The following is a 21,868-nucleotide window of genomic DNA, read 5'->3' on the forward strand; positions in this document are numbered from 1 at the left end:
TGTAAATATTTACAACTTGAGTTTATGTAATATTAACACAATTAAATATTGTTCTGAACAAAATCTGATTTTTTAATTTTGTTTCAAGTTGCTCTTTGTAGTATGTATATTTGATTAGTGTTTTTATTCTCGTCTATGGGACTATGAAAGGTTAGTAGAATTGAATATACAGGGTGTTTTTATAGAATTGAATATTCAATGTGATTTTATATATAAAAAAATAAGAAAAAATATAAAATAACATTTCTTCATATGATACTTGGTTTTTGAGATAATTTTGCTCCAAGATTTATCGAGTGAGCATGTTATTGAATAAAAATTAGCTAATAAGTTTGTTTATAATTTAAGATTTTCTCTTCCTGTAATTATAAATGTATGTGTGATAAACACATTTGAAATTGATTATCTTGGATATAAAGTTTTGTATGAGAAAAATTTTATTCTATGTTTCTGACTGATTTTTTCATGTGGATTTACTTCCATCTTGATTATTCCATGATTCAGGAAGCATTCTGTATAAACATTCAAAGATGACATTCAATTCTGAACCACGAAAACAAATTTCAACGTATTCCAATGTTTTTCTGTTTCGTATTAAAATTCTAACAATTTTCTATATGTATCAAAGTAAATGACAGCACTACAATTTTATTTATATCAAACATAATACCATTATCTCTTAACGAAGAGAATCCATGAAGTGTTTGAGACTCCAGCTCGGCAGTTAAGAGTTAATAGTAATAATTGGTAATCTCGCCAATTTAATTTCAACTGACTGATTCAAATAGAGAGTAAGAGGTGTTTGTTGACTTGTATCGTACAATTTACATTACAAAGGATTGGCGCAATAAAGCTGACCTCAGAAAAGTAATAATACTTATTCTTTCGTTCTATTATATTAACTATAATAAACATTCAAAATTATCACAATCATATCATTCTATTATGAAATTAAATATAATAACAATTAACAATAAAAATATTAAAAGTTCGAAAGTACTTTAAATTATCATACACGAATAATACTTGTGTTTGCTCAATTACAAATAAATTTGTATGTAATAAAAAAAATATTTAGTTTTAAAGCAGTTAAGTTATTAATATCTATTTATACATGTGTGTAATCCGTTTGCCTTTACACGAAATCAATTTTCAGAATGAGAATATTTTCTTACCCGGTAATTTCTTCCGTCACTGTGTGCTCAACTTGAAGCCTGGCGTTAACTTCAATGAAGTAGAAGTTTCCGGACTCGTCGGCCAAAAATTCGACAGTACCTGCGTTCGAATAACCAACGTGTTTCGCCAGTTTTACGGCATAGTCGGTCATCTTATTTCTTACTTTAACATCTAGGAGCGGTGCAGGAGCAATTTCCACGACCTACAAATTTTCATCGTAATTATTCGACAAATCACCAACAGGAGAGTTGAATAGGGGTCTGAAAGAAGAGAGTATTTATATTACATCGTATAAAAGTTCCTGGGAAATGTAAAAACGATTTACTGCTCATCATAATTAAAAACTTGACAGAAAGTTATTCACTGATTGTAAATTTAAAAATGGGTATAAAAATGACTGTCTCTGACGATTTTTAAAACCTTTTTTCCTAAAAGAGTAAAAACAAAAAAAAAGGTTTCCTAATACGAGTAAAAACCATTTATTGTCCATCGTAATTAAAGAAATTGAAAAATAAATAATTCTTGATAAAAGAAAATTATTCACTGATTGTAAATTTAAAATTGGATATAGAAACGACTGTTTTTGACGATTTTTGAAAGTTTATTTTAAAGAAAAATTTCTTAAGACATTTGTGACCAACGCTTTTCTTCTAGACACCTATGTAATCGGTCAATGTTCTATTTTTCATGACAGATGAAAGACCTTCACTCTGGAAAATATTCCAGCTCCAGATTGCCCATATCAATCTTTTACGATGCTTTGTCAAATACGTCAGCCTACAAGATTTTATTACATCTGTTTTTCTACCGTACTATGCTACAGAGTTTCGCGTTCTTGGCCTCGTTTTGAGAGAAATACGAACGTGAAAATGGTTCAGGGGAACGCGGACGATGGTAAAACACTAGTATACATGACCTTGAAGAAATTTGAATCGAAATAAACTAATATTCAGATTATTTATTGATGATTATATAATTCAGTGTACAGTTAAAATGAATTGAAAGTGAAAAACTAAGACTTAAATTAATTAAACTATGCAGCCATAAACAGATAGAACACGTATTTCGTATATGTTGTTACTTTCTAGAAAATTTCAAAAATTTCGTACATTTCCCTGAAATATTACAAACAAATTTTTCTTTCTCTACAGACATATAAGTTCAACCCATAAAAAGATTTGTTATGATAAGATGTTAGAAACCAATTATGAAAGTGCACAATGCAGTATGATATGATATAATATTAAATAATATAATACAGATACAAAAGGAAATTCGAAAGAGTCAAAAACAAGATATTAAAATATCGATATACAAAATGAGTTTATTATAGTACAATGTGCATATGTCAGTCACGTAAGTTTAGTTCAGGCACTTCACAAAGTGTAGAAGAAATGAATATATGATTCTTTAAAATTCTTAATGAGCACGTGGTGTTTTAGTAATATAAACTGAGAGGACCAGCGAGCAGCTAGCTGATAAGTTTCTATACAAAGAGTAACTATACCGTAGTTCGTCGTCATGTAAGTATCAATAGCTCCAAACAAGGGACGTTAACATAAGGTTAATATAAAATAATAATTAAATATAATAACGATAATAATAATAGTTATTAATACTTGGTTTTCACTTCACAACCTACACACGTAAAAATAAAATAAATATTATAAAAAAATAAAAAAAACTGATAACTAATATCTCCAAATTTGCATTTGAAATATTCTTGAACAAAAATTTAACAACAAAGTTTTAGCGATTTAATATTTTTGCTAACAGAAATGTTTATGAGGAACGATTGAATTAAATATTTCCATTTTTGGATTCGCAAATTTAATGAAAATAATAATCGTTAATTTTTCTATAAATTGTTTGGTATTTTCCTAATAGATGATTTGGTGTTGCTTCATCGTCTAATTAATGAAGTTTTGTTTCATCACATTTGGTCGTATAACTTTATATTTGTTATATTTATTCTTCAAAGTGATATTTTAAACTAGATAAATAAATAAACTAGATAACATATGGATGCTGTAATACTATATTTTATATAGTACAATATGCAAATAATAAAGAAATAGATAATTGTAAAGTATGAATAGATGACTTTTATTGTCACGGGCACTGACCTTTTGATGACGACGCTGTACGGAACAATCACGTTCGTAAAGATGGACAACATTGCCAGCATTGTCACCCAACAATTGAACCTCGATGTGTCTTGGTCTCTCAATGAACTTCTCAATGAACATGGCTCCGTTCCCGAAAGCAGCTGCCGCTTCCGACATTGCACGTTCAAACATTTCTCGGACTTCTTCCATCTGTCTTACAACTCTCATTCCTGAAAAATCAACACCATAACTAATAGTCTTTATCTACTGCGTTACAGAATGAAACAAAATTTCCATTTTATTAACCCTTTGCACTCGAGTGTCACGCTGAAGATGATGTTATGATAATACTATGATAATAGTGAATAAAATAAATATATTAGATTGAATCCTGCCACTGTAAATTACTTTAATTCATTTCCCCAAAAATAAATACTAGTTTACACCCAACAACACTGAAAATGAACCGAGTACAAAGGATTAAATTATAGAAATTGGGATATTTTATTTGAATCGAGGTACAGTAACATCAGATGCAACAATGGAGTTCCACAACAATACTATTAACATGAAAATAATCTACTTATGACGTTTCGTATCACAATTACCATAAATGTAAAAACATGCAGGTAAATATCAACACACGTAATTTTGTCATTTTGATAAGAAATTATGTATTCATATTCAAATCACTTTATCTGTCATACAGTTACTTGTAGTATTAATTTTCTTTGAAAAATATCTATGTTTAAATTCGAAACACGTATTAAAATTTATAAGAAAAACTGTTAATTGGTAGTACGTAAAACTATAAGAAGTTAATCATAAATTGAAAATTACGTAATAAAGATTATACTAATATACTTCACCGACAGATTTACAAGGGACAGATTTACACGTAATAAAAATTGATTTTTTGAATTCTAGTAACCGTATGTTATATTTCATTGTTAAAAATGTCATCTAGGTTTATTTCGATAGGATCTAACATATTATTAATTAATTTCGATGTTTGATGTTATCACCTCTGCCGCCTCCACCGTAAGCAGCTTTGAAAATGACCGGAAGTCCATGTTTCATACAAAACTCTACCGCTTCATCGGACGAGGTCACTGGTCCATCTGTTCCCGGAACGATCGGTACCCCAGCTTCTATAGCGGCTTGTCTTGCAGCAACCTGATTTGTTGGAGATATAATGTCAACTTTACCAAATCAGATTTTTCCCATTGAAATATTAATACAAATGTAAATTTAAGTTTACAAAAGAATCTTACTTCACTAAAACATTATTTTTTAATAGGGCAACTATGGGGTCAAAATGAATCTGCAGATGTCATATGAAGATTAAACCCTAAAGTATAATCGTTTGCAGACGAGGATTTTTCAAAGAATCCCAAAGTTCTAACAGAGAGAATTAAATTATATGTTTAACTTTGAAGTAATAGAGAAAAAGAAAACTATAATCCAATCTTCTGTTATATGAATTGAATTATTTCTTTGTTACTTCGTATTCTAAATATGAAAGGCAGACATCACTAAAATGTCGACATTCCTCTTCAAAGGGATAAAGAGGATAAGGATATAAATAAACATATTCATACACTACACGATAAGAATTTTAAATAGTTTAATTAAATTTTAATGAAACGCAGGTAATGTGCTAGACCGTAATTTCTCTGCAATTTTTCGAAAAAACTAACAGATTTAATTTCTGTTGCTAATTGCAGTAGCTTCCTTTATTTACAAGAAAATAAGAATTATTAGAATGAATTAATATTAATTCGAATAATTCTATTAATAATCTATTAACCAGTTAACTGCATTCGACAAGTACACACGTTATCCTGAAGCTTGAGATGATACTAATTCTTTCAACGATGAATTCTTCTGTATTTTGCTTTAGTTTTTCATTAAAGTATATGCTCTAGCTACATTGGTCCTGCGTTTGAGGAATACGCTAATAGTCTATAAATATTAAGTTAATAGTAATCTATAATATTATTATTAATTCTAAATATCCTGTTTATACGCATAATCTCATTAGAAATTTTATTAATACCATTAATTTCGTTACAAAAATAATTTCCTAAAAATACAATTTGAAAAAGAAATTATACCTTGTCACCCATCTGTTGCACGACTTTAGGGCTGGGACCAATGAATCTGATTCCAGCGTTGATAACAGCTTGCGCAAAATCTGATCTCTCAGACAGGAAACCGTAACCCGGATGGATGGCATCGACGTCGTTCTCCTTTGCAACTTTTATGATTTCAGGAATATTCAGGTAAGCTTGAACAGGTGGCAGCCCTCTGCCGACCATGTAAGCCTCGTCGGCTTTTTGCCTGTGCATTTGCATTTTGTCTTGCTCTGAATACACCGCCACCGAACGAATACCCAGCTCGGTACATGCTCGAAACACGCGAATCGCGATCTCACCTGCACAATATCAAATTATATTTATTAATAAGTGAGCAAAACTAAATTGAAGAGTAAACAGTGGGGCCCCGTATAACGCGATTAACACTACTGTTACTCTAGAACCACCGTACCAACCAAAATGACTAATTTCGATTTGTCTATTTCGCAATTATTGATATTTTAACATAGAGTATTCGAAATGACTTTGAAAATAAATAGTTTCACTTGAATACTAAAATGAATGTCTGAAGAAACCGAAAATAATCTATTACAATCTTTATAGAGATTACAAATTAGTCATATTAAATGCTTGATAAAGTAAAGGCGCTAGTAAATGACTAGAAGTTGAGCATTTTTCTGGGAAACGTAAAGAATAAAGTTTTTAAAGGCAGTAACCTTTCAATAAATGCGCGATAGATGTGCATATACCGACCCAACTCCGAAACTATTTCGTTGAGGTTGGTTGTATACCTGCAATTTCTAATATGGAATTAACTTCTTGTCATTTGTATTTGACCCTTTACTTGTAATTTCTCATGATCATTGCAGATAAACCATATTAATGTAATCAATTGTAATGTCTTTGGTTTTATTATAACTGATTAACTGCTAACTAACACATGATTAACACTAGGTTTACGGAACCCGTCAATTTGACGCAGATTGAATTTTACAAACATTATTTGGTAAATGTTTCAATCGGTTTTCGTTGATCCAATTACACGAATATGAATCCTGATTGTCTATTTTTACATCTACAATTTCCAAAATCTAAATGAACGAATATCAACTTCCCCCGGAACAATAGAATAAACTGTACAATAAATGCCCGTAAACCTAGTGTGAACTGTTAGCTATCTCGTTTTAAGTATTGAATTTCAAAAATGTCTTCATTTAATTTCTCATCTTCTTAGAGCTGACGGAAGCCGTCGGTTGATTAGAAGGTTTAATAAGGATACCAACGTCATCTCATCGAAGTACGATTGGAAATTAATTCAAGTGTACGTCTACCGTTGTGCGCACACAGTGCTCAAATACATATTTGCCTTTCAAAGATCACTTGAGATCAAGGTTTTGTATTTGTATATGCTTATAGTAAAACTTTGATCCGATGTAGTTACGTGAGCACTCATTACTCTGCTTAAAAGACTAAAGTTCCTCAAAGAAATGTCCACAGTTCTCTAGATTTCTCACAGAAAGAACACAATTTTTCTCAATCGGAAGAATATGTATCTAGAGACTCAATTTAAAACGTAAAAAATTACGCAATAAAGTGTGTGACATATAAAGAAGACTTATCGCTGGAATCCATACAAATGTCCCCATTGTTTTTAAGCCCTTACCCTATGATTTCTTTCTCAACCATGATTGACACATCCATTTCGCCATCAATAATTTGTTGTAAAAATGAGAAAATTCTAGGCACATTCTATGTATATGTTTACTATCCAGTATAACAACTGATAACGGAAGAATAACATTTAATTTGAATTCAAAAGAATCGACTAATATGTAAGTATGTTTGCTGAATAAAACCATCAGCACGAGTCTTGCACGATGTTACAGGTCAAGGAGTTAATGATAGTATAAGAAAATGTTTAAAGTACAGGTTAAACGAAAAACAAATACATATTAAACACTGTTTTCAAGGTTGTCTTCTTATAGTTCTTACCATTATCAATATTTTTGTATATGAAAATATATATGTACATAAATTATTCCTTCACTTTGAATATTATAATCTATATCGTTAGAAATTTAAATAATCTATTGTTACAATTGTAATAATAATTATATATCAATCGCACTGAATATTAACCGTTTCTAGTGTTAAGATATACATAGATAGGAGATGAATATATCACATTGTATGTGAATCGTGTAGTTCATTCTAAAAAGCACGTTGTAATTAGGCGAAGTGCTCGGATGAATGCTTCATTACAAAGGAAAAAAAATCCAGTTCGATTAATCGCATGACCTTGTTCTAAATAATGCGACGATACTTCAAATCGAACGTTCGTATGAGATTAAACTGGCAAGATTTATTAACGCTTCGAGATTATACCCGATCTGATAGAAAATGCATAATTCATTTATAATGTACACAATTAATGTGCATACCGTAACTTTCAGTAATATCAGACGAATAAAACAACGCATTATTAATTTATTACAAATTCAATTTCTTTCTTCGACAATTTGATTTCTATGGTCATCGCGTAAAAAGAGTTACACAGTATGAATCGGAGTATACAAAAAACTGAAATACATAGAGTGAAAATTTTAAGAAATGAATTCTAAATGAATCACATTAAATATTTCCAATGATTGTTAAAATTGTGATATATATCTGCTTTATTGTATTTAGAAGAAACCTTGATTTAATTAATTTAATCATAATTAAATTAAAATTTAATCATAATTTAATTATAATTTAATCATAATCGTATATTAAAATACACAGAAATGAATAGCTTATTTTAAGACATTGTAAGATTCATAGCTGAAATTACTTCATCAAAATATCACACTCTAAAATTAATAAAACTATGTGTATCCTGTTTGCTGTTTAACCATAAATACAATCAAATAAAATGTTTTGTGTAACAAGATCGATTGCTCAGAAATTTATGTAAATACAAAAGCTACCCATGGATTGTGACTTATTTTTGATCCTCTACACGAATCTATTAAAATCCTTTCCCACTAATATACCATTCTTTCAAAATTCAATTCTTGGATGAAGAGCTGTTTAGAAAACGTTTACAGTAGTACAATTTTCTAACTTTTAATAGGCTAATAAAAGGTTAATCGATGTTCGATAAATGTATATAATGAATTGTGTAAGTACAAACTACATATAATAATCACGTAATTTTCATACAATTTAATGAATACAGAGAAAATTACATTTCAGAACACAGAAAAGATTTATTTAATATTTTGTGGATGAAATAAGATAATAAATCATTTTTCAGTATTACTATGCAACACACTAACTGCTATGAGGGTTACAAATGACCGACACTTGACTTTACAGCGGCACCATGGGCAAATTGCGACGCAGGCAATAATTAAAGTAATAAAATAAGCGATATATAATGTAGGACCTCCCCTATGTGAACACTTTAATATTAGAACATTTTATTATAGAGGTCTGTTAATCCTGCACAGTTTCTCCCAGCTACAGGTAACATTCCATTGAACTAAATATACAAGGTGTCCCGCGTATTTGAAATTAATTGCATCTTTAATATTATCCATTGTAATTTGTTTCATTTCACGAATATTACTTTATCATTAACGATTTCCTAATAGAGACATGTTATACAATAAAATTTCAATATTCACAAAATTTAAATAGCATTTTTTAAAATTTATAAGTAACTGAGGAGTATTCGATACTCATTAATTTATATTAATTTTTATTTCCTACGGTAGTGTTTAATTTTTATTTTTCACGGAAATTTTTAATTTTTATTTCTTCCAGTAAATTTATTCAATACGATTATGTTCTTTTAGACAATAATTAAGAATAAAATAAGTTTAACAATCCTGATTACGAAAGAATTATTAGGAAAGGATAATTCAGATAAGTGAAAACGTTGTTCACAATTTCTTGATAAAGAAGAAGAGAAACGATTGGCACAGTAATAAAGTACAATTGTCGAGAAATTTGTAGATGCTCAGTTCTAATGACCACTTCAGTCAAGGCTTAAGAGTATGAAATCCGTCCATAAGATTCGTGAGCAGGTAAATCAGCGTTCGTCTAAAGATCTTACGGAATGTCGATGCTTACCACGCTGAGGCCGATGGATTTTGTACGCATTATATCTATAGAAAGCGGACGATCAGTTCTTCTTTTTTCAAACATCATAACATTTCGTTCTCGTCAATTTTAAACACATTCGTAGTATTTGAAATTCTCCGTTTTCATTTACTTATAAGGTGTTACTATAATTTGATTATAAGAGCACGAAATTTAGGTTCGTTGGACACCTTCACAGATTCATAAATATTTGTTATAACTTTGCTTTGAAACCTTACAGAATAGTTGAATTAATTAGTACTAGAACTTACTGATTCATCTTACTTTTCATTCATACTTTTCGTTTCACTTTCCATTAATATTTTTTATCTCATTGTTCATCTATGCTTTTCCTTGAAATTTCTAACATACTTTCCACCTCATTTTTCATGTATGTTTTTCACTGCAATTTCTATTATATTTTCACCTCATTTTTCATCTATGTTTTTCACTTCAATTTCTATTATATTTTCACCTCATTTTTCATCTATGTTTTTCACTTCAATTTCTATCATATTTTTTACCTTATTGTTTATTTAACTTTTTTCTAATTTTTCTTATCTTTTCCACATCTCTTATTAATGTAATAAATTATTTTTCGTGTGACATTATTTTATCATTATTTCTTTATCGACTGTATATATCTCAATTTTCGCGTTCATATCATACTTGAATAAGGTTACAAACAGTGTATTTACACAATCATAGAAATATTTATCTCATGTGTCTCAAATTTACGTATAAAAAACATTCAAAACCACATCACTGATAAGATAAATTATCTCCAATTTATTTTATCCAAATTAATGAACATACATTTTCGTAATACATACTCCGTTAGGTTAATTTTGAAATATTAATATAATCAGTTCCACGACAGATATATGTCTCACCTGATATTCAATGTGTAAAACATAATAAGTTAAAATGTACTCGCACATAGAACTTCTCCGTAGTAACCTGACGTAAAAAATAGCATGTCAATACATTCTTACTTTTTTCTTTACTGTTTATCGCTAGATTGCAATCTTTATACATTTACCGTTTCTAAGTATCCGATTATTCGTAATTAGTTGAATAAGATAAAATGTAAATATTTATTAGTGGAATGGGCATGAATTTATACGACTGGCGTAGATATCTACTAGATTATCTTAAACAGATCTACTAATAGGTGGATGAAAACTAAGTAAGATTTCAGTCATTAATGTATCCAACTCACCGAGCAATAAGAGAATTAGAAGTTTGAAGTAATCTAACAACAATGAAACGAACGATCATTTAACAATTATTTTCATGACATTATTTGATTATTATTATATGATTTCAATTTAGTAGTAGTAATTATTCTGTTATTTCAATATTATGTTACAATTTACATCTTGTTATTGATTTTGACTGAATTTGCTCTCAAAATGAAACAAAATAGATTCGATAGTCAAAGAGTTAACACTTCTTCTTTAATCTAATTCCAGGCCTTTCTTAAATATATCGATAATTCTTTTTGGATTGTTCACTCAATTTTCGTTTAGCTCTATCTAGGTATTATTTTGTTATTTATAGAAAATAACACCAAACATTATTCGTATCATTAATTATATTTATATATTTATTAAATATTTACCGATTAATATTATTATTATAAATATTTAATACATTAATAATTATCAGCTTTCCATGTATTAAGAAAATACATTGAGAAAAGCTACATTAAGAAGTTCCATGTTAAATATATTTCATGAATTTTCGATGAAATGAATGATACTACTTGTTGACAGTACATAGTATACAATGTATAAAAATATCATCTTCTTTGTTTTGCATCATAAAGTAAAGACAATAAGAAAGTTAAATATCGATATGTCATCCATTTCACTGTATGCTGAGTATTGTTATCAAGCCCAGACACAGCAAAAGAAGAAAATTGAGTCATTTATTGTTATCATTCGTCTCAGCTCACCAAGCCAGTCTTCTTGAGATTTACGTCTTTCACGTTTGAAAATGCTGATAAGGGTCGTGAGTTGACTCACTGATACTCTGTAGAATGGAACCAAAGTTTTAAAAGGTCAATGTTATGCGGTATCGTGACGCTGTTTACAGATTGCTTAACTTAAGGAATCAGTTAAAAATCAATTAAGATTAAAATATTTTGTAACAGGTTACTTACATTTTATTGCAATTTATTGCTCACTTTATAATCAGTGTTTAAACAATTGTATTTCCGATGGTATTAAAAGTAGGGCAAAACAACAAAAAGGAGTTTGTATTTACATTAAAGAGGTTGATTAAAAACTGTATTTTTTAATAAACGATAAAGCATTCCACAGAATATTTTGCTACGTTTAAGTTTAACGCTAGAACTACCATATGGATCAAAATGGCCCATTCCTGAATTTTTTTTTATAATTATTGAAAAAATAACAGATCCTCCTCTGAGAAATTTCGAAAATAATTGTTTTAGTAATACACAAATTAAATTATGTATGATCGAAGTATTGATAGAACTCTTAGAGTTCCTACAGAAAAATTTTGAAAAGTTAACTTAACTGCTCATTAGTTCTAGTGTTAAAGTCGTGTTAGCTGCAACGTCTCATTACGAAAAACAGATGTCACTCCAAAAAATATAGAGGACCTGGGAATGACTGTTAAGACGACCTTGGGGGGATTTTTATTCCGGCATCAGATGCACGCCTTAAGTTATACATAAATTTCTTTTAATCATTTTCTTTTTACTTTTAACACGAGCGAAAGTGACTTGCTTTAGTGAGACACATATATAAAATATTGCACAGTGTACATTTAATAATTTAATAATTATATTTTACATATTCCATTTATAATTACTTATGAATATTTAACTCTTTACACTCGTATGTTATGCTGGAAATGACACAAAATTTATTATAGAACGTTGGAAATTGTTTGAAAAAGTAGCACACTTTAAAAGATTATAGGAATTAAATCTTATAATAATGATTATAAATAAAATAAATATAAAACGTTGAATTCTACAGCTGTAAATTACTTTAATTCGTTTCCCTAAAATTTTCGAAAATAAATCGAGAGCAAAGGGTTAACTTTCTATCACCCACGTGCTCAAGAAAATATTATCAGGGAATGGAAAGAATTTAATCCGAAATCCAATGCAATATTTAATTTGTTACTAAAACAACAATTGTATATATTAATAAGAAGTGTTTATATTATTCAGTAAATATTAATAAATATATTGAAATTATATATTTTTTAAATACATAAATTCCATCGTTACTAATGACCTCTTCCTAGCGTGATGTCAATTTGTGGATTTCATTTCTATAGAATGACTCATCTTTAGAAACCTGAAATGTCATTATCGGACAGAACCTTCCAGTAAACCTAATATCATAAACATTGACAGTAAAACTACCAAGCAGTAAATTGAGTTTTTGAAATTTCTCTATAGAAACTACAAGAGTACATCTGTTGAGACGTTAATTGATTTGCATTTCAGTTTTCGTGGTACTAAATCAATTTCTTTAATAATTTCTTAGAGAAGGATTTGTTATTTTTTTAATAATTGCGAAAAGAATACGTCAAGAATGAATCGTTTTGACCAGTCTGGTAGTTTTAGTGTTAACTTGATTTTCTTGGAAAATGGACTTAAACCACTTTTAAACTAAACGTCTCAATTATTCATAAAGAATTTCTTTCATTGAGACAAACTGTCAAGGCACATATCTTTACTCAACTAAATTGGATCGTTTAATGGATGTTACTACGACTAGCATACGATGAGCTTTAGTAAACAGAAGAGGCGTCATATTGCAATGTGACACCACTAGACTTTATGTCTAGGTCAAATCGCTTTCAAAAAAGTCCAAGAATAACCTCAGTCAACTTTCTCATATAATACTCAGTTTACCTCCTACATTAACCCTTTTGATTGCTCAGTATTCAGTTTGCATTCAACAGGTTAAATGATTTTTGACACGGAAAAAGTTACGATAATATAAAAAGAACGAAAACTGAATTTGTCACATTTTTCATTTAAGGAAGTATATTTAAAAAAATTTTCAAAGATTGCAGTAAAAGATAGTTCTAAATTATGAAATTTTATTAACAAAAAATCTGTCGCTATTCAAACAATCAAAAATACAATATAGATTTCCATGGGACTGTAATTATCATCCCTTAATTACAACATTTTACTATTCTTTTATAACAACAGCAAAAAAATAATCAACACATATCCAATTCGTATTCAAAAAAATTAAATAATATTTATGTTTGTTAAATTCTATTTGAAATCTTCACCACGAGCCTGACACGATATTATAGGGCAAGGGGTTAACGATAAAGTAATTGTATCCATCGTAGTTAAGAAATAAATCATAAGGCAAGGGATTAAGACATACTTCGTTTTATCAGAAACTTACCTCGATTCGCGACGAGGACGCTTCTGATGGGTTTGTAGTGTACATCGGTGCCAAAGGTTCTCGGTGTAACGTTGATAACTCGTAGCACGTTTCTGTGGTGCACGAGTGCACTTCTCACTCGTGAGGACTGCATTTTGAACAATTCGATTCTAACACACTCCCTAAATGTATCGGCTGTACCACAGACTTTTTAACAGAGCGCAGTTTAAACCAGGCTTCTTCGAGAATACTTTTGAATTCGTTTAAGCAAACTGTTCTTCTTTTCTATAATTTAAATATCACTTTTCGTTGACAACGTGTACATTAGACGTTTCGATTGTGAAACTTTTAATAAACTATAGATTGACACCAGAGCATTCTATATTCATTACAAAAATATTTGTTCGTTTCTTAGTCACAGAACTGATCACTGTTTATGGAGAACAATTTTTCTTGTTTAGAAAACACTATTTTGGGGTGGATTCGTTTGTGCTGCTGCAAGCTCACTATTCTCGAATAGATTCACCTAAAATTTGTTCGTTCCGTTTCGATAGTCCAGCTTGGTGTGATCGACAGATGTCTGAAACAAACAATTTATAAATTTAAAGATAACGTATGATCAATATAATTAATAAATATAGTTAATAAAGAAATTTATTATATTCATATTGGTAAAGAAATTGTATTATATTACATTAATAAAGACATTTGTTTATATTTGTTGTTCACTGCTTTATTTCTTTACACTAAATTATTGTTTCATAAATGAATGTATAAATGTATTTTAAAAAGATACCAAATTAATTTTCGCAATTAATAAACATTTATGCAATTAACAAATAAATACATGTTACAACACAATTCTGAGAAATTCATTGTTAAATAAGAAAATGAGATACTGAAACATTTGTAAATCTGTTTGACACATTAAACAGTACGATAATATATGTAACAAGTGTTTTTAATTAGAATTCTAGTCATGTGTGCCGGAAAACATTTTCGATTAGCAACTTGGGAGTCCCAAGTTGGGACCATATCATCAAGTATTAGGTAAATATCGTACAAATAAATATGATAAGATGTTTGTAGCTTTTAATCAGAAATAATGGAATATGTGAATATTTAAAAACTTTCCGTTGATTAATACATTCACTTCACTAATATACACAACATTTTAATATTTTCCTTTCCTATATTTTTCAAAACAACAAATGAACAAACGAGAACACACGAAAATAAACTATTCAACAAATAAAATAAAATTAACAATCAATTTAAAACTTCCGATATGTTGTTCAAAATGAAATAAGACTAGTGTTCGAATAATAAACAAATACACAGTAAAATATTTAACACAATTACCTACCACAACATATACTCAAGTATTTATCACTTCATTCGAGTAATTAAAACATTTACATTATTAAGAATAAGATCGAACGATATAACAAAACTAATTTCAGAAAGGTTGCATTACGTTCAAGTAGACCGAAGTAAATTTAAATAACTCCGATTAGAATGAACGTGTCGCGTTCTGTGTAAGTGCACATTGTTGTGAATGAGTGTCATCATTCTTGCTGATTTTTTTTTCCTCCGAGCGTTGCGTAACGTCATCGCGTGACCGAGCATTGCGAAATATTTTCATGAGTAACCGACCACTCTCATAAATTCCATGATATGAATTATAATAATTCCTCGTGAACATTGAACCAGTAGTAGATCGAATGAGTTTGGTCGATTGATAAACTATTGCGTTAGAGTACGAGTGTTTGTTGCCATTCTATCATTCTTCTTATCGCGTGGATCGTGATGAGTAGCTTAACGGAAACGTGATTTAATCCACGCCGGCGTGGCTGAGATTAAGTGCCTCGCAAGAATTCCTGTTTGTCGTCACGAGATCGCGAGCTGCTCTCGCGATAAATAATTGAGTCGTTCAGAATCCGATGCGGTTATGTCCAGAAAACAAAAATTGAGAAAATTAATGTTTTAGCTTCTGAAATTATTATATAAGATATTTCAGTATAAGAATTTCAGAAGCTATAAAGAGGCCCTTTCTGACTTAGAAATAAACGAAAAAACGAGTAAATCTTTTAATAACTAAAAAGAATATTATTTATTCCATTAAAATTTACAAAAATCGGAAAATATAAAAAAATAGTCTTAACCGCGTTGGCTTCTGAGTGACTCAATTAGTGAATGCATATAAATGGAACGGAAACGAGGAAAAAGCGAACAGGAAAAGAACGCACACGAAAAATTCGTACAGAAAAAGCATGGATAATAAAAAAAATAATAATAATTAAATATTAATAGTAATAAGTATCTCAATTTTTGTAATAACGCATAGGAAAAAACAGACGTAGAAAAAAACGCGCATAGCGAAATGCGCGCATAGAAAAAAGCACTCAATGTAAAATACGCAGAGTTCATAATCTGTACATGTACGAATTGTACAATTATAAAGCAACCGCGAAAGTGAGGGAGGGTATCTGCATATTTATTGAAGTATTGCAAAAAGATACTTACTTATTGTTAAACAAATTATTTATTGCTTTACAATTCCTCTTAAATACTACAGTTTTCTGGTAGTTTATTATAAGTATTAACGGCTGCTGCTACTGTACATGCAGAAGAGATTTATTTATATAATAACGATTGGTATAGGTGGGGTTAATTTTTACACTTTTGCTTTACGATTAACGGTTGACAATTTTGTATCAACTCTTTGCGGATGATACTGTCTTAATCTTCTAACATTCCTTTGCACAAGAAACTGAATGCATCGAATTCTTAACACTAGAACTACGGTACGAGTAAAATCACTGGCTTCTGTTTTCTTGTTTCACAATTATTGATATCTCAAAAGCATTGAATATTTGAAATTATTTCGAAATAGTTTCAGTTAAATATTATAATGAATGTTTAAATATACTGAAAATAATCTATTATTACAATTTTTATATGGATGTCCGCTGTTTTCATGTAATCGAATGGAACGTAACAATATACATACACTGCGGGTCAAAAGTTTGGGACCACTAGATATGTAACGTCACAAATGAAAAATAATGTATCGTATAAATATATAAAATAAAATAACAAAAATGATATCTCTTTATATTTGTGTAATATACATATGTTCATGATCCCATATCATACACAAAAATTATCCAATAAAAGTTGTTTACAAAAATTGGTAAGTTTTTCTTTTAACCGATGTATTGGTCTCAAACTTTTGATCGATAGTGTATTAGACAAGTAATAGGATCATTAGTGATAAAAAGGAAAATTCTATGATTCATCTGTTTGACGGACGTTGCATTTATTTATTGTTGTCATGAGTTAAAGGAAATAATTAATCAGTATGTTTTCGATGAGGAAGGCACTTTATTCCGTGGCATATACAATACTGAAATAATTATCATGGTTGAATTTTTCTCGTTTAAAATAGAAGTAAATAGAGATGACAAATAGTTATTCTGTTAAGGAAAGAATATACATATATATATTTTCTTGATAATAAAAATGTGTGTAGATAAGTTTTGTATCTTTATTTGCGGAAATAAATAATTTTTATGTGTTTGTGCTAAATATGTTGTTATTTCAAATAGCAATATGAAATAAAAAGTAACATGATGAAATTAAGTGTGTAAATTGATTCTAATGCATCAACATTTTTCGTCTAAATATACCAATGTATTTGTATAAATTAAAAAAAAAATATTTTCACTAAAAAAAATGTATTATAACATATTAACCCTTTGCCCTGTGGTTTCTTTCATAACCGCACTAAAATTACATTATCCTTAATAATTTGCTAGAAACAGAAAACAATTCTGGGTTTACCTCAAAGCGTAATCATTGATAACAGAAAAATAATATTCAAAATTACAAAAATTCAGTGACACAAATTTTTATCGCCTTCCATTTAATATCTTCCTCGTGCGTCTGACACAATACTTTATGAAAGGGGTTAAAGTCTGGTTGATGACATTAAAAGTCAGATATGGAATATTTAAACGACGTTGTATCGAAGAACAAATGTTGAAAATCAGATAGCATTAGTCCCGAGGAAATATATTACGGAATCGTGGATTCGATTGATTTGCAAATTAAACAGAATGCAAAATCTGACGTGAATGCGAAACAACGCGTCCCTCGTTCCTCGGCAATACACCTGGAATCCGCAACTCAGTTATCAACATTCTCATTCGACACACGTCTGCCAGAAAGTAAATAAAACAAGATTAAAGTCTTCTCGAATATATTGCTTCAGTTATTGTTGGTACGTTGCGGGCGTAACGATGTTCATTGAATAGATTAGCACGACGGAATCCATTGTATGATACATGAAAACAACATGGAACACGCTACAAGTCGCAATACCATTAAACAAGACCATTGTGGATTTTAATTGAATGAGTGTTACGTATGAAAGCAATTTTATTTTCCGTAAAATAATATTTTTGTAAAACTATGAATGAATTGCATGAAATATACTTCGTAACGTCTAACTTGCCTACATTTTCGTATAACATACTGATGTTACATAAGAAATAATAATATTACGTAAATATTATGTAACTTTTGTTATAAAAATGTGATGTAAAGAAAATTTAGTTTTTCCAAATATATTTTAATTATTTTTTATTCGTTTTTAATTATTTTCATCATTTGTATTATTTTTCTAGACTGTTTTTAATTAGTATTAGGTACCGAAAAAAGTTCGTGCTGTGTTCTCGCTAGCAACGAATTGACGTCCGATATTAATTAGTATTTCACTAGTTCAATGAACGACATTGTTATTAGCGGCAAGTTATGTTTATGTCAGTTTCAAACAAAATAAAATTGTTTTACAAAAATGTTCTCTGCGTTTATATTTTGATTTAACTCGCACAAACTATATCCGGTACTTAATAATAATTTTTAACATTCTTTCTTGCACGAGAAAAAATCTTCGAAAATCAAATAGGTAAACCGTTTATAGTTCATTTCGTTTGTTTCCAATTCGAATCTTCAGATTTTTTATTAAAAGAATATTCGAGAGGAACAATTTGTTTTCCTGAAATGACCATCGTTTTTTCCCGCGAATTTCTATTCTATTTTCTACACAAAGACGTGTACACAAATTTAATAAGTATGACCTTGACAATTAGAAATATCGGTTGTTTAGACGTTATGTTATGCGAATATCGGTTACTCGGGTAAATATTGTGAATATACAATGTCCGTCAAACATAAGCTAGAATATCGCGAACATACCATTGCTAGATCATTTTTACATTATACATTAGTATGTCAACAGAACGTTGGCGTACCATCTTATCAACTGGAACGAAACATGAAATATTACATAACTAGAAAGAATTTTTCATAGAGAACGTAGCTCTGATATAAATCGTTCGATTATTCTATTATCTTAAACAAAACTCTTTAATTTACATAACCCAGGTTTTATTATACTTTTCATTGTCTACTATAATAATATTACGTTATCCTATTCATCGAAGTTGGACTCCTACGAACTTCATTTTCAAAAAATATATGAACCATTTACTTTAGAAGCTTAAATCCATTAAAAAGATCGTTTAAAAAGAAAAAGATACCGTAGAATTGTAACTATTATAGTCCAATATGAAAAATATAAAAACAGACTTAAGCCACTTTTAAAATGTATTAACAAATTAATACAAAGAAATATTGATGAAGAATAGAAAATTCTAACCTACTTTAAAAATCATAAATTATAAATCATCTGCTCAATGGAATATGCAGACATACGTATCTAAAAATTCTAACTCATCAAAAAATATATTATGGAAAAAAGAATTATTCCTTAGAAATTTGATTAACAAAATTCAGGGGTTGCTTAATATTAAATAATGAATAACTTAGACAAATGTTTCTTAAAGGTGATACTACTTCGCCTAAAATGATAATGAAATTTACGTAACACTTCAACTTTGATTGCGCAATCGTCTTTGACTACCTGATCCAACAATAAGAAGTTTCCTGATCGAATAATCAATTTCATAATGCCACTTCTTAAACTTGGGCTAAATGGATAACCCACTTGTTTATGATTCCTTCGAATCAACGAAGTTTGTAAAACTACTGCACAATGCCTGTGGTCGTAATAGATTTGTACTGAATACTGTAGGTAATGAAGCTAAAAATAAAATCCACGAAAAACTATTTTACACAGGTGCATGGATCTGGTGAGACTTCACTTTTTCCGGATATAAACTGTTTTTTGAGGTATGAAAGAATCACCACGAATCGTCAGTAGAATAGCAAGAACCTAACTGCGGGATATATTTCTCGGCCTACTGGCCTACTTTGACCCGCTGCGTCAGTACCTACTGTTTTGTTGCAAATGCATACAAGAATGCATTCAGCTTACACATAAATTACTTGAAAAACTTACCTCCTATTCAATAATGAATCCATTAAACGATTATGTAAAATTTCTACCAGGTTTTATCGTTCTGTTACACACGCATAAATTTTTACTGTAATTATGTTTACGCAGTATGTCCGTTTTATTTGTTTACGCTCGAATATTTCCGGAATTATTGAAGATACGAAGAAATGTTCCAGATCAAAATTGTTCGACGTGACATCATTAAACTTCACATCCTCTTTAACACGTTCGCTATCAGCGTCACATATTTGTGACGACCGCAATTTATATTTTATATAAAGAATAAATACATTTTAATAATATATAAATAGTTATATATAAATAAATACGTTTTATATACAGCAATGTTATATTTTATATAAAGAAAATTCAATTATTCCTATAGATATTGCTGTTTAACGTTATAAGCTACAGCATTATATTTAGGAACTTAGAAGATTTATTAATATATAAGATTGAATAGAATATTATAATTGAGAAGATTGTCACCGAAATAAACGTCGGTAGCAAATATGTTAATAATAAAAATCTTACTATGAATTTTTATAAAAATAGCCGATACATTATTAATGAAACGTAAACATTGTACATATCGTTGAATTCACGAAATTCACATTCAAAAATTGTATTCACCTTGAAACCTCTTCAAATGCCAGTATAAAATGAAATCGAAACAAATCGAGAAACTTTTATCTGAAACATTTTTTCGTATCTTTAATAATTACGGAAATATTCGTGTGTACATAAATAAGACGGACATACTCTATATTGTATATAGTTTTATATATGACTCAAATATAAATTTAATTATATGAATACAATTCTAATCTTTGTTACGAAACATTAATTGCACCGATAAAAATTTGATTGCAATTTACAGTATTCACTGAAGATTAAGTTCCTTTAACAGAAATAAATATATTCCAGAAATTGCAATCACTTCACACATTACAAATGATAATAAGTTTTAGACTTAATTATAATATATGATAATTAAAATGACCAAACAAATATTTATTCTAATAATCTTAAGTGATTATGAATTATAAATTTTAGAATTCTGCTATTATGTTTATTATTTGTTTCTTTACGCCTTAAGTTTTTTATATATTAGCAACTGATAGGTAATTATTTATCCGAACTAACATGTTCACTGAAATATACTTTTAAAAAATATATTTTTAAGTCACTGAGGTCGCTATTAGTTAATAGTAACAGCGACTGTCATTCTTCTTCGACACCGGACGTTTTACAGGGTTCTTGTTGTGTAACACGTGCAGACTATGAACCATACACGAGAGTATCATTTGCAATTTTACTGCATTTTAGTGTGTATATACTGATATCATTTTTGCAACAGAAAACCAAAGTTCTGATTTGATATTTCTTCACATGAAAATAAATGTCAAACTCTTAAGTCATTTTTAAATATCTTTTTTTAGTTTTCAATTGGGTTTCTTTGTTGAAGATTGTAATATGTACATATTTTTTTATTAGTAAATATCAGTCTTCCAAGAGTTTATTGGGTTTACTGTA

At 29.2% G+C, this 21,868-nt stretch overlaps 1 protein-coding gene across 3 annotated transcripts in view; it reads right to left on the bottom strand.

Annotated features, from left to right (window-relative positions):
• Positions 1-21,868, bottom strand: part of PCB (Pyruvate carboxylase) — a 51,758-nt gene that overhangs the window by 14,684 nt on the left and 15,206 nt on the right. For all 3 annotated transcript variants that reach the window (XM_031980433.2, XM_031980431.2, XM_031980432.2), the window contains exons 2-6: positions 13,930-14,488; positions 5,402-5,721; positions 4,310-4,460; positions 3,303-3,514; positions 1,176-1,378 (exon numbers count right to left, since the gene is read on the bottom strand). In XM_031980433.2, coding sequence (XP_031836293.1) covers positions 1,176-1,378; positions 3,303-3,514; positions 4,310-4,460; positions 5,402-5,721; positions 13,930-14,062 — 1,019 coding nt within the window. In that variant the 5' untranslated portion in view covers positions 14,063-14,488. The remainder of the gene's footprint in view (positions 1-1,175; positions 1,379-3,302; positions 3,515-4,309; positions 4,461-5,401; positions 5,722-13,929; positions 14,489-21,868) is intronic.

This window comes from Nomia melanderi, chromosome 1 (genome assembly GCF_051020985.1).
Source record: "Nomia melanderi isolate GNS246 chromosome 1, iyNomMela1, whole genome shotgun sequence".
In the NCBI taxonomy this organism is placed as follows: Eukaryota; Metazoa; Arthropoda; class Insecta; order Hymenoptera; family Halictidae; genus Nomia; species Nomia melanderi.